This window comes from Lolium rigidum, chromosome 1 (genome assembly GCF_022539505.1).
Source record: "Lolium rigidum isolate FL_2022 chromosome 1, APGP_CSIRO_Lrig_0.1, whole genome shotgun sequence".
NCBI classification, from domain to species: domain Eukaryota; kingdom Viridiplantae; phylum Streptophyta; class Magnoliopsida; order Poales; family Poaceae; genus Lolium; species Lolium rigidum.
In genome coordinates this window covers 89,443,387-89,454,843 of record NC_061508.1, presented here as the reverse complement: position 1 = coordinate 89,454,843, position 11,457 = coordinate 89,443,387, and the positions used below count along the sequence as shown (strand labels likewise).

At 52.2% G+C, this 11,457-nt stretch overlaps 1 protein-coding gene across 1 annotated transcript; it reads left to right on the top strand.

The window, feature by feature from the left end:
- The first annotated feature begins 7,722 nt into the window (after positions 1-7,722).
- Positions 7,723-11,448, top strand: LOC124677424 (U-box domain-containing protein 33-like). Its single transcript, XM_047213412.1, has 9 exons — positions 7,723-7,921; positions 8,269-8,390; positions 8,506-8,627; positions 8,733-8,837; positions 8,949-9,138; positions 9,319-9,456; positions 9,659-10,126; positions 10,227-10,994; positions 11,229-11,448. The coding sequence occupies exons 1-9, from the start codon at positions 7,723-7,725 to the stop codon at positions 11,415-11,417; spliced, it is 2,301 nt and encodes a 766-aa protein (XP_047069368.1). The 3' UTR covers positions 11,418-11,448.
- Positions 11,449-11,457: the final 9 nt, after the last annotated feature.

Here is an 11,457-nt window from a genome sequence, read left to right as displayed (position 1 = left end):
CTGGCGGTGACCGCCGTGTGGAGCGCGGCCTTCCTCCTGCGGCGCCAACTGGGCTGCCTGCGCGCCAACGTCTTGGCCCCAGGGACGCGGCGCCTGTCGCTGCTGTGGAGCAGAACCCCTCACCGCCCAGGAGGGACACCCATGTGGACGGCGGCGCAGGCGTGGAGGAGGCTCCGCAGCTGCCAATGGTGGAAGAGCGTCCCAGATACCGTATACCTGCTCATCAAAGGCTCGGCCTTGGTCGTTCGCCGCCTTGTCGAGCACGCTCTCCCTCGCCACCCCCTCGTCGCGCCCGATCTCCTTCGCCGCCGCCGGTGGAATCTGCCGGTTCCCGCAGGACCGTGCAGCCCGGCCCTCGCGATGGTCACGCGGAGGCGCCCGCTCCCAGGCGTGACCCTGCACGCCCACGCTCGCGGCCGCCGGCTCGTGGAGTTTCATCGGTTGCTGGTCGCTCGTACCGTGGAGGTGTTGTGGAGGAGCACCTGCGGGATGCCCCTGGCAGGTTCGGCTCGACGGAGCGCCGCGCGCCACCGTCTGAGGCCGGCCTCCTTCGCGACGGAGAGTTGGACCCCAGGTTCAGGAAGGCAAGCTTGACAGGGCGTCCGATCGTGGGCAGGGTCTTCATCCCCAGATCCCCTGAGATTGAAGCGGCGGAGGATGCATTGCGGTACGCCCTTGTCGCCTTCGTCTCCGGGAAGAGGGCGTATGTCACGCTCAGTGAGGCAGCTGCAGCGCTCGTTGAGAAGGTCCCAAGGGCGGCTGATAACTTCACAGTGCATAGATCCTCGCCGGCAGACTTTCTCTTCGTTTGCGGCAGCCGCAGAGTGAGAGACGAGATCATGGCGGTGGATGCGGCACGTGGACGTGATTTTTCTTTGCGTTTCTCGCCGTGGAACCGCCAGCTCCAGGCCAGGCAGTGTAGGCTGCGCTTCCGGGCACACTTTGAGATCCAAGGTGTACCGCCGCACGCGTGGAACCGGTCGACGGCCGTGGCGGTGCTCAGCTCTGACGCCTGGGTAGAGTGCATTGGCGCCTCGACGGCGAATCGAGAAGATCTGGGGACCTTTCGAGTTGTTGGATGGACAGATGATCCCGATGCGTTCCCCAAGGAGTTGGAGCTGCTCATAGAGGAGCCGGATGACAAGATGGAGGAGGATGAAGGGTTGGTTCTGCCAGGCTCTGCGCTCATTCCGCTTGAGAAGAACATGCTGCGCTACAAGGTCATGGTCCAGATTGCTCATGCCGAGGATATGTTTCCTGTGGAGGATGACGACGTTGACGGTCGTGGTGATGATGCTGGTTGGGACGACGGCTCCTCCGATCGAGATGGCGCTCATGGTAGAGGACGAGACCTCCCCCTGCCTCGCCGCGACGATGACCGCCATGAAGAGGATGGGCGTGGACGTCGAGATCGGTCGCGGCCGCGGCGCCGGGACGCTTTCCGGCGGCGCCCTGGTGGCGGTTGGGGCGGCAGCCGCCGTGTCGCCATTGGCACGGCCATGGAGGTCTCCCCTTGGCCAGCGCTTCCATTCGACGCCTCGGGGACGGAGGTGGAAGACGCTGACGTGGAAAGGTCGCGCCCTGCAGCTGCTGAGGTCCGCTCCGCGCCTCTGTCGGGGGATCGTGGTCAAAGACTGCAGAGCGACAAAAGCAAGGTGGGCCTCGGTCTGGAGCCGTTGGTTGGCGCTCCGACCGGGCCTGCTTCGTTTCCGCCACGTGCCGTCCCTGCACTGGCTGCCCAGGAGGAAGCCGGTCAATTTTGGAGGAAAGATGGGTTCATGGAGGGCCCGTCTGCTACGCCTATGGTTGTCGCTTCCTGCGCGGTCAGCCCCAGCCCGCCACGTGTCGGCTCCAATCCAGATGCCCAGAATATTCCAAGTGGATCCCCAGGCGCCGTGGGCCCTGTCCTCGTGGAGGCTGCTACCTTTCCGCTTTTGGCAAATCGCTCCCAGGTTTTTTCTGCGGCGGTTGCTTCTGGCGTTCGTGCCGTAGACCCTGACCGTGACCGTGCGGTGCTTGACGCGCCATGTAGCTGGGAAGCGGACGATGTTTGGGAGGAGGGAGAGTGTCGCACCATATGCAGCTCCGATGAAGAGTCAGGGAGAACCGGTAACTGCCAGCTGTCAGGTGATGGGCTCCTACCCTCTCCAGTTTCCTCCCCGCGGCGCCTGACCCCGAGTTCCAGCTCAGATGACTCTGATGTGGTGGGGTCCCCCAGATCCGTCCTGGAGACTTTCCCCGTCAGCGTTTCCCCTGTTGACAGGGCTGGCCTCTCCGCTAGACCTCCTGTCGTGGACTCGCCCACTAGGCCTCTGAGAGTGGACTTCGCAGACTTCCGCTCTGCATGCCGTAAGCCCATCTCCCCGGTGTTGGACGTGCCGGCCAAGAAGGGCAGGAAGAGGAAAACCTACGGAGGCCCGGTGAGGCGTAGTGGCAGGATCCGTGGTCGACTTTCGGCAGGAGCACCTTTCAGCCAGCAGCAGCGTACTATCATGACCAGGCTTGGTCTGGCCCGTGAGGGGGAAGTGATCGGGGATGAAGCTCTTGACGCCTACCTCGACCTCTTCACGAGACCTTTCCGTCAGCAGCACCTGGACGTTGTCCTTCGTCTCTTCGGGTGGACACCTACAGACCTTCAGTCTGCCTATGATGTGCCAGTGGAGTGCCTGACGTGATCAGCAGTTGTTTTTCAGAACATTTCCTTCCTTCTTTCAGCACCTTGCTAGGATTTCACCCTAAGCCTTTTTGTCTGTACCATGGATGATATGATTGATGTTTGCTTTGCCATTTGGAATGTGCGTGGACTCAACTCCCCTGTCAGACGACTCGCTGTTTCTCAGGCCATTTCGCCCTCGCGGCCGGCCGTGGTTTGCCTACAGGAGACGAGCTGGCGGTCATCTCTGACCATGTGGTTCGTGAATGCTTGGGGCCCAATTTTGATGAGTTCTTCTACCTCCCGGCGGAAGGCACTAGAGGTGGCATCCTGTTGGCCTGGCAGTCTGGGCTGGTATCGATAACCAACCCACACCTGACAGCGCACTCTATCACGGCTAGGTGTACTGTCAGCGGAGGTCGTAGCTGGTGGTTCACGGGGGTGTATGGGCCACAGAACGATGTGGAGAAGATCGCTTTCTTGCAGGAGTTGCAAGATATCAGAGATTTGCATGCAGGCCCTTGGGTCGTGGCAGGTGATTTCAACCTGATTGTCAATCCGGAGGACAAAAACCAAGGCATCCTACATCGACGCATGATGGGTAGATTCCGGAGATCCTTGTCCAACCTTGAGCTTAAAGAAGTCTATCTAAATGGGCGCAGATTCACATGGTCGAACGAACGAGCGCAACCAACGCTGGAGAAGCTTGACAGGGTCTTCTCGACTGTGGATTGGGAAGAGCTGTTTCCTGACGCCTTCTTATCAGCCATGTCTAGTGGCCCATCTGATCACTGCCCGCTCGTGCTGAGCTTAGCCCCTGACCTCCTCCGAGGTCGTAGATTCCAGTTTCAATCCTTCTGGCCGAAAATGGATGGCTTCCTGGATGTGGTCCGAGAAGTGTGGACGGCCCAAGGCACAGACTCCAACCCCTTCAAGACTCTAGATAACAAACTCCGGGCCGCAGCCAAACGCCTTTCAAGCTGGAGCACTAAATTAATTGGGAGCGTCAAGACACAGATTATGTTGGCATCGGAACTAATCCTCCGCTTTGATATTGCGATGGAATCCCGCCAGCTATCGCCTAATGAGAGAGCTCTTCGGCGAATCCTCAAAAAGAAGCTACTCGGGCTAGCCTCTTTGGAGAGAACGACTGCGAGGCAGCGCTCTCGCATCTTGTGGCTTCGAGAAGGGGATGCTTGCACTCGCTTCTTCCATCTGCATGCGAGTCATAGGAGACGGAAGAACTTCATTGGTCACCTGATCGTGGACGATGTGCGAGTTGTAGAGCATGTAGATAAGGCTGAGGCCGTAGACTCCTTCTTCGACAACCTGCTTGGATCGACGACGGGCAGACCTTTCTCCCTTGACCTGGAGTACCTCGGACTCCCATCCTTTGACCTCCAGCATATTGATGGCGTCTTCACCGAGGAAGAGGTGTGGACAGCTCTCAAGAGCATGCCTATGGACAAATGCCCTGGTCCGGATGGTTTCTCTACCCGTTTCTTCAAGGCATGCTGGGGGATCATTAAAGTGGACATCATGGCAGCCTTCAACTCCATGTCCCGCCTGGACTGCCGTGGATTTGGTGCAGTTAATGATGCCCTCGTCACTTTGATCCCCAAGAAGGATGGAGCGGATAGAGTACAGGATTTCAGACCCATCAGCCTTATACATGGTTTTGCCAAACTTGTGGCTAAAGTGTTGTCCAGCCGGGTAGCCCCGGTCCTTCCCCAGATGGTTGGAGTGCATCAGAGTGCCTTTGTGCGTGGAAGATGCCTACATGATAACTTCATGATGGTCCAGGGGACGGCTCGCAAGCTTCACAGCAGCGCAACCCCGGCTGTGTTGATCAAACTGGATATAACAAAAGCTTTCGACACAGTGGAATGGCCCTTTCTCTTGGAGGTCCTGAGAAGGCTTGGTTTCGGGACAAGGATGCTAGCCTGCATTTGCGCCCTTTTATCCTCGGCCTCAACCCGCGTCCTCCTGAATGGTTGCTCGGGCTCTAGGATTGCCAACAGGCGTGGATTGAGACAGGGGGATCCGCTATCTCCCCAGCTTTTCATTCTGGTTATGGAGATCCTTCACCTGATGATTGAGAAGGCCTCGTCTTTGGGCTTGCTCACCCCGCTGTCTCGAGTGCGGGTTGCGCCACCGCACCTCCATATATGCGAGATGATGTTGTCGTCTTCCTGCGCCCCGTGGTGCTAGACCTCAAGGTTTTCGCTGCGATCATCCGAGATTTTGGGGATGCCTCGGGCCTACGCACCAACATGGAGAAATGCTCGGCAAATCTTATCGGATGCTCCGGTTCGGACGAAGAGACCATTGACCGTGAGCTCGGATGCCCGGTGGTTCCCTTCCCCTCCGCTATCTTGGGCTCCCCCGACGCCGAGGAAACCGACGAGCCGCACAGCTCCAGTACCTAGTGGACAAAGTGGCAAACAAGCTGCCAAGTTGGAGGGCCGCCTTGTTAGACAGGGGTGGACGTTTGGAGCTGGTTCGAGCGACGCTGTCGGCAATCCCCATCTTCTCAATGATGTCCCTTGACATCCCAGTAAAGACACTCACAGCCATCGAGAAGATCATAAGAGGATTCCTGTGGAAAGGCCGTAAGGATGTCAAGGGTGGCCACTGTTTGGTGGCGTGGGATAAAGTCTGTACCCCAAAGGAATGGGGAGGACTTGGCATTCCTAACCTCCGGTACATGAACATCGCCCTAAGGGCCAGATGGTTGTGGCTTCAACGAGTGGATGACTCGAAGCCGTGGAAAGAGCTGAACATACAAGTGCCGCTGGCGGTAAGGCAGCTGTTTGAGGGGGCAAGTTACTCGATGCTCGGAAACGGGGCATCCACCTTCTTCTGGACAGATCGGTGGCTTCCTGAGGGGCGACTTATGGACGTAGCTCCAAACCTTGTGAAGGCAATCCCTAAGCGCCTCACGCGTCTGCGCAAGGTCCGAGAAGGTTTGTCCGGAGCCTGGTTAGACGACATCCCACCCGACCTAGATGCATCAGCGATCCGGGAACTCTTCGAAGTGGCAGATCGTTTGGAGGATGTAGCCCTTGTGGAGGGCGTGGAGGACAGCTTCAGATGGGGCTGGGAGAAGGATCTATCCTACTCTGCGCGCTTCGGATACCGTGCGATGTTCGGGGTGAGGATTGAGATGCCAGGAGCACTCCAGATCTGGCGATCAAGGGCCCCACCAAACTGCAGGGTCTTCTTATATCTTGCGGTCAGGAACAGATGCTGGACTGCGGATAGACTTAGCAGGAGAGGTCTCCCCACCCGGCCTCATGCCCTTTACGTGACCCGAGTGACGAAACCTTGGACCATCTCGCCGATGGGATGCGTGTTGGCACGGGAGGTCCGGGCGACGTGCTCGCGTCGGTGGGGAAGCTGCATTGGCTGCCACGGATGGACACGAGTCTTTGTTGATTGGCCGCAGGGCAAGCGTGGAGGGCTCGGAGGGGATCGAGACCTTTGGACAGGTCCGACCCTCATCCGCCGGTGCCTCCGGCGGCACCGGAATGACGTTGTTTTCGACAGAGTGGCACCCTCCAAATCTACGGTGCTAGCTAGGATTTCTGACGAGGCGGAGCTCTGGAGATTAGCTGGGATCTTCAGGGGTTCCCTTGCGCCAGTGGATAAGTGGAGATGCCGCGAGTAGTCCGTTTAGGTGTGCGTGCTACCCCCCCTGGGGGTAGCGGGGGTTTGCGCTCCGTGGGCGGCTGTGCCCCGAGCGTGTTGTATTTCGGCCTTCTGGCCACTTCTTCTTGACCCAGATACGTCTATCCATGACGTATCCTTAAAAAAAAGGTTTGGGATGAACTGAGTTGGCATGTAACTCTCCAAGAGGATGTGTTATTCTAGTTCAATGAAATGGGAATACAGGATGCGTACACCCATTTCCCCTCTCGCTTTTGCGAAGCTAGAAGTTCGAGCAAATCATTATGATCCCCAAAAAATTACAGTGGAACAACAATCAGATAAACCAAAAGTTAGGTGGTTGAGCACAGACAGTTCATAATAATGTGATTTCTTGATAGATTAACTACGAATGTTCGATCTTCAGAGCTACAGATACTGGTCTGACTTGGTAGTTTCGCTGCATGCTGCCATTTTATAGGATATAACAGGCACATTATCTGATTACCGCGTCGGTAGAGACTGCATGGGCCAAGTGGTTTAGCTGCTCTTGCTCGCCAACAATTTGGCCCCATCCCCTAGCTTCAATTTTCAAAGTTTTAGGTCAACAGCAAAACAAAATTGAGGAGTTCTCGGTGAATAGAGGATTTGTTGGCTGCACGATGAGGCAAGTAGGAACTAGAGCAAACGTTGAGTCGATCGCGATGAGAGGATCATATATTATCGCGCCAAAAAAAAGTATACTAGACTCTGTTGCGCTGTCGATTGAGAAGGTGGGCTGGGCATTCACACAAACAGGTTGTCTGCAGAAAGAGCTTAGGAAGCAACCGTTTAGTGCAGTTATCGTAAGACAAGACTAGGGGAGAGGAGTGGAGAAGAGGACTTACAGTCGGGATGGTTGGGAATTGGGACAAGAAAAAATGAAGCGGCCAGTGGATGAGGAAGTATATCTCCACTCCAAGAGGGTGCTGAAGTGAAGTGTGTCGCACTCTCACTTCACTTTGCAGCTGCGGTCATACAGAGTAGAGAGGAGTTGCACAAGTCATCGTCCATCAATCCACCATGAGAAAGGCACAGCTAGCTCCTGCCATGGAAGTTACTGTGAGATTCTTGGGCAATTCCTTCAGCTACATTAGTAGCTTACCATCACGTCATATATAGCTTAATCGATTCCAGCCGTCTGTTTGGGCAACGGCCACAAGTCAGGCCGAAAGCAGGCGTGTGTGTGCACAGCTACTATAACGAGTCAATCTCTGCATAGATGAGCCGGAGAAAAAGTAATTAATGAATGAACAAGAGCAAGTAGGCAGGTATAAAATGTCAGAGCAGACAAAAGCGCGGGGGACGACTCCAAAGCTGGCCTGGCCTTAGCTGCTGCGCACCAGGAGGCCAAGGAAGGAACGACAGAGCAGGCAGCGGTGATGGACTCCATGGCCGGCGACTCGCCGGAACCGTCCTCCTCCTTTTCTGGAGGCGGGGAGAAGAAAAAGGTGTACGTGGCGATGGGGGCGGGGGAGTCCAAGGCCATGGTGCTGTGGGCGCTGCAAAAGTTCCCCGACAGAGACGCCGCCGCCTTCGTGCTGCTCCATGTCTACTGCCACCCCAAATTCATCCCCATCAGTGCGTCTCCTGCCCTTCTCCATATGTTTCTTTTCTTTCGATCAGGGCTGATTCCATTGCCCATTTGCCCTCCCCTCCATGTTCAGTTCTCTCTTTCTCGCGTAAAAGATGTTCAGTTATCTCTGAAAACTCATAGTATTTCCCTTTGTGCAAAAACCAACTCAAAACACGAGTTTTCCTTGGGGGGATATTAGATCTCTCTGTTTCTTTCTGAAAGTCGTATTTTGATCTGTCGAGATAAAGATTTTCTGTGATATGAAATCGGTGTCCAAGTCAACAAGTTTTGCAAAGGAGGGAGTAGTAAAACTATGGATGAAAATGTTTATGTCACCAATGTTGTTTCACAGTGGGCACTAGGATTCCTGCTAGCCAGGTGCAAGAGCAGCAGCTAATTGCACACAAGAAGATGGAGCTGCAAAAGATCAGTGACATCCTGGACGAGCACCTGCTCTTGTGTGCACAGGAAAAGGTCATGCTAGCTTAACACATAGTCACCTCTCAGGATGCAAAGAAAAATCGATATCTAGCATGGATTACATTGCAGAAACATACTAAAAAGAATTAGCCTACAATTTTTTTTCCAGGCACGCGCTGAGAAGCTGGTGGTTGAATCAGATGATGTCGCGGAGGGGCTACTGCAGCTCATCTCCGACCGACATGTCACTGCGCTTGTCATGGGGGCAGCAGCAGATAAGCATTACACAAAGTATGTTGCAAATTTCTTGACATCTATGGATGATCATCATAACTGAACACTTGGCAGTCATTAGTATTGCCACACACAAACAAACTAACTCTTTCAAGAGTTCAGGAAAATGATGGCCCTCAAGTCCAAGAAAGCACAGGCTGTAGAACAACAAGCAGATCCTTTCTGCAGAATATGGTACATTTGCAAAGGAACGCTCGTTTACCGAAGGTACGGTTGGTCGACTTCGAGTAATCTTCACTTTGTGTTCTTAGGATTACATAGCAGAATTCCAGCCCGTTTGACATATTTCCCTCCCTGGCTTTGCCTTCTCTATTCTAGGAAGGGTGTTGCCATTAGCAATGAAGCAATGCGACAAGATAGACGAAATTCTGGTTATCAGCACTTTTCAGTGGATAGATCAACTAGCTTGTCAGACACATGGTTTGTTCAAAACACATGGCTACATGAACCAAACCTCGGACAACAGACAGGAAGGACTAGTCCATGCAGATTGTACGATAATGAAAAGGTAAGCACAGTCCATGATGGAGAATTTATTGGTAAATACACAAATAGGTGATCGTTAACATCATGCTGTTTTATCTGGTAGTTTGTACCTATAATGCTGAAATCTAATTTTACTTCTAGACGAGAACAGTTGAAAATTCACGGAAATCTTGATGTAAAATTCTTACCTTATCGCATGCAGGACATTGTTAGAGAATTTGACGAGCCTGACAAATTCCAGCATATGCTCTGGGAGTTGGAGAGTGTCAGAAAACAAGCTTATGAAGAAAAATGCAGTCGTGATAAGGCAGAAAGGGAGTTACTTGAGGCTTTCCAGAAAGTAAGAGTAGCTTATTTTTCATTTAACAGTCATATCAAGTATTGCTAATGTTAATAGTTAATTTAGTTGCATCAATGTATTCCTAAGAGAGCATTATTTGAATGAAGCTCTTGCTACTATGCTTGTGAATCACCTTAGAAATTTTAACACCAATAATAAATTTGTAAACAAAATACGTTCTCACAATTGGTCTATCCAATAGGCACGCGACTCCGAGAATCTATACTTAGGAGAAGTGAAGCAAAGGAATGAAACAGAGGAAAAATTGAGAGCAACAATTGAGGAAGTTGAGAAACTCACAGAAACAACCGATGAACTTTGTGCAAAGCTTCAAGAAGAACGCAAGAAAAAATTGGCCCTGGAGAAGAGAACTGCCCACTCGGACCGTATCATCAAGGATTTAATGCTGCAGCGTGACAAAGCTGTAAGAGAGGTAGAAGCGCTACATGCAAAGAAAGGAGGGTCGAGTGCAACTGCAGAGGGGGAAATGCACATCACAGAGTTATCTTGCTCAGAGATTAAGGAAGCAACCAACAACTTTGACCACTCATTGAAGGTTGGAGAAAGTGTTTACGGAAGTGTGTATAAGGGCTTTCTTCGGCACACAAATGTAGCAATAAAAAAGTTGAATCCCGGAGGCACAGAGTCGCAGTCACAATTCAATCAGGAGGTTGAATTATTGGTTCTAGTTAATTATCTGGTATTTTGCTGGTTCAAATATATTACTGTGTTGCAGAAAGTTAAGTTTGTTCATGATGCCTGCTTTGCAGGTAGAGATTCTCAGCAGGGTGCGGCATCCAAACCTGGTTACTCTTATAGGAGCTTGCAAGGAGGATCAAGCTCTTGTCTATGAATACATGCCCAACGGAAGCTTGGATGACCGCCTGGCTTGCAAGGACAATTCTAAACCTCTTAATTGGCAGTTGCGCACCCGCATCATTTCCGATGTTTGCTCTGCGCTGATCTTCCTCCATTCGAATAAACCTCATAGCATTGTTCACAGCGACCTGAAAGCATCTAACATCATTCTTGACGGGAATAATGTAGCTAAACTAAGTGGTTTTGGTGTGTGCCGAATGTTCACTGATGCGTTCAGGAACACAACCACTCTATATAGGCATACACACCCAAAGGGATCCTTTGCGTACATTGATCCTGAATATGTCATGACTGGTGATCTGACGCCCCAATCTGATGTATACTCTTTTGGAGTCGTGCTCCTACGCCTCTTGACTGGAAGACCAGGATTTGGGCTGTTGAAAGATGTACAACAGGCGGTGGAAAAGGGTTGCTTGGAAGCAATATTGGATTCATCTGCTGGGGATTGGCCAGCTATGCAGGCTGAGCAATTGGCTTGGATAGGTCTGAGGTGCTGTGAAATCAGAAGAAAAAATCGCCCTGACCTGCAAACGGAGGTTTGGACTGTACTTGAACCAATGTTGAAATCTGCTTCTGTTAAGCTATGTTCCTTGTCATTTAAATCAGTATCAGAAGACCTTGGTGGTGTGCCGTCCTACTTCATCTGCCCAATACTACAGGTGAGTCATACATTTCACTTGGTGAGTATCATTTTCTTCTATTGTCGGTTTTGATATATTCAAATAAGGAGGGATATCTGCAAAATATATAAAGCACGTCTGATTAAACATAAATTCTCCTGCATTCTGTTTCCAATAACCATTCTTAGTAATTTTAGACAGAGTCAGTCAATTTCTTGAATAGACAGCATTTGTAATTTCAGGTTGTTTCACCTTTGCATTTCTATGGTGCAGGATGTAATGAGGGAGCCTCTAATTGCCGCGGATGGTTTTACCTATGAAGCCGAAGCTATAAGGGAGTGGATCGACAGTGGCCACCATACATCACCCATGACAAACCTTGAGCTACTCCACCGTGATCTTTTGCCGAACCACGCCCTCCGTTCTGCGATCCAAGAATGGCTGCAGACAAATGCAATTTAATACATGAGCTTTATCACCACAGAACTTTGAAATGGAAAGC

Coding starts and splice junctions, on each gene's coding strand:
- LOC124677424 (XM_047213412.1), top strand. CDS start 7,723: ATGGACTCCATGGCCGGCGACTCGCCGGAACCGTCCTCCTCCTTTTCT. Junction 8,838..8,948: donor GGAACGCTCGTTTACCGAAG/GTACGGTTGGTC, acceptor TCTCTATTCTAG/GAAGGGTGTTGCCATTAGCA. Junction 9,139..9,318: donor GATTGTACGATAATGAAAAG/GTAAGCACAGTC, acceptor TATCGCATGCAG/GACATTGTTAGAGAATTTGA.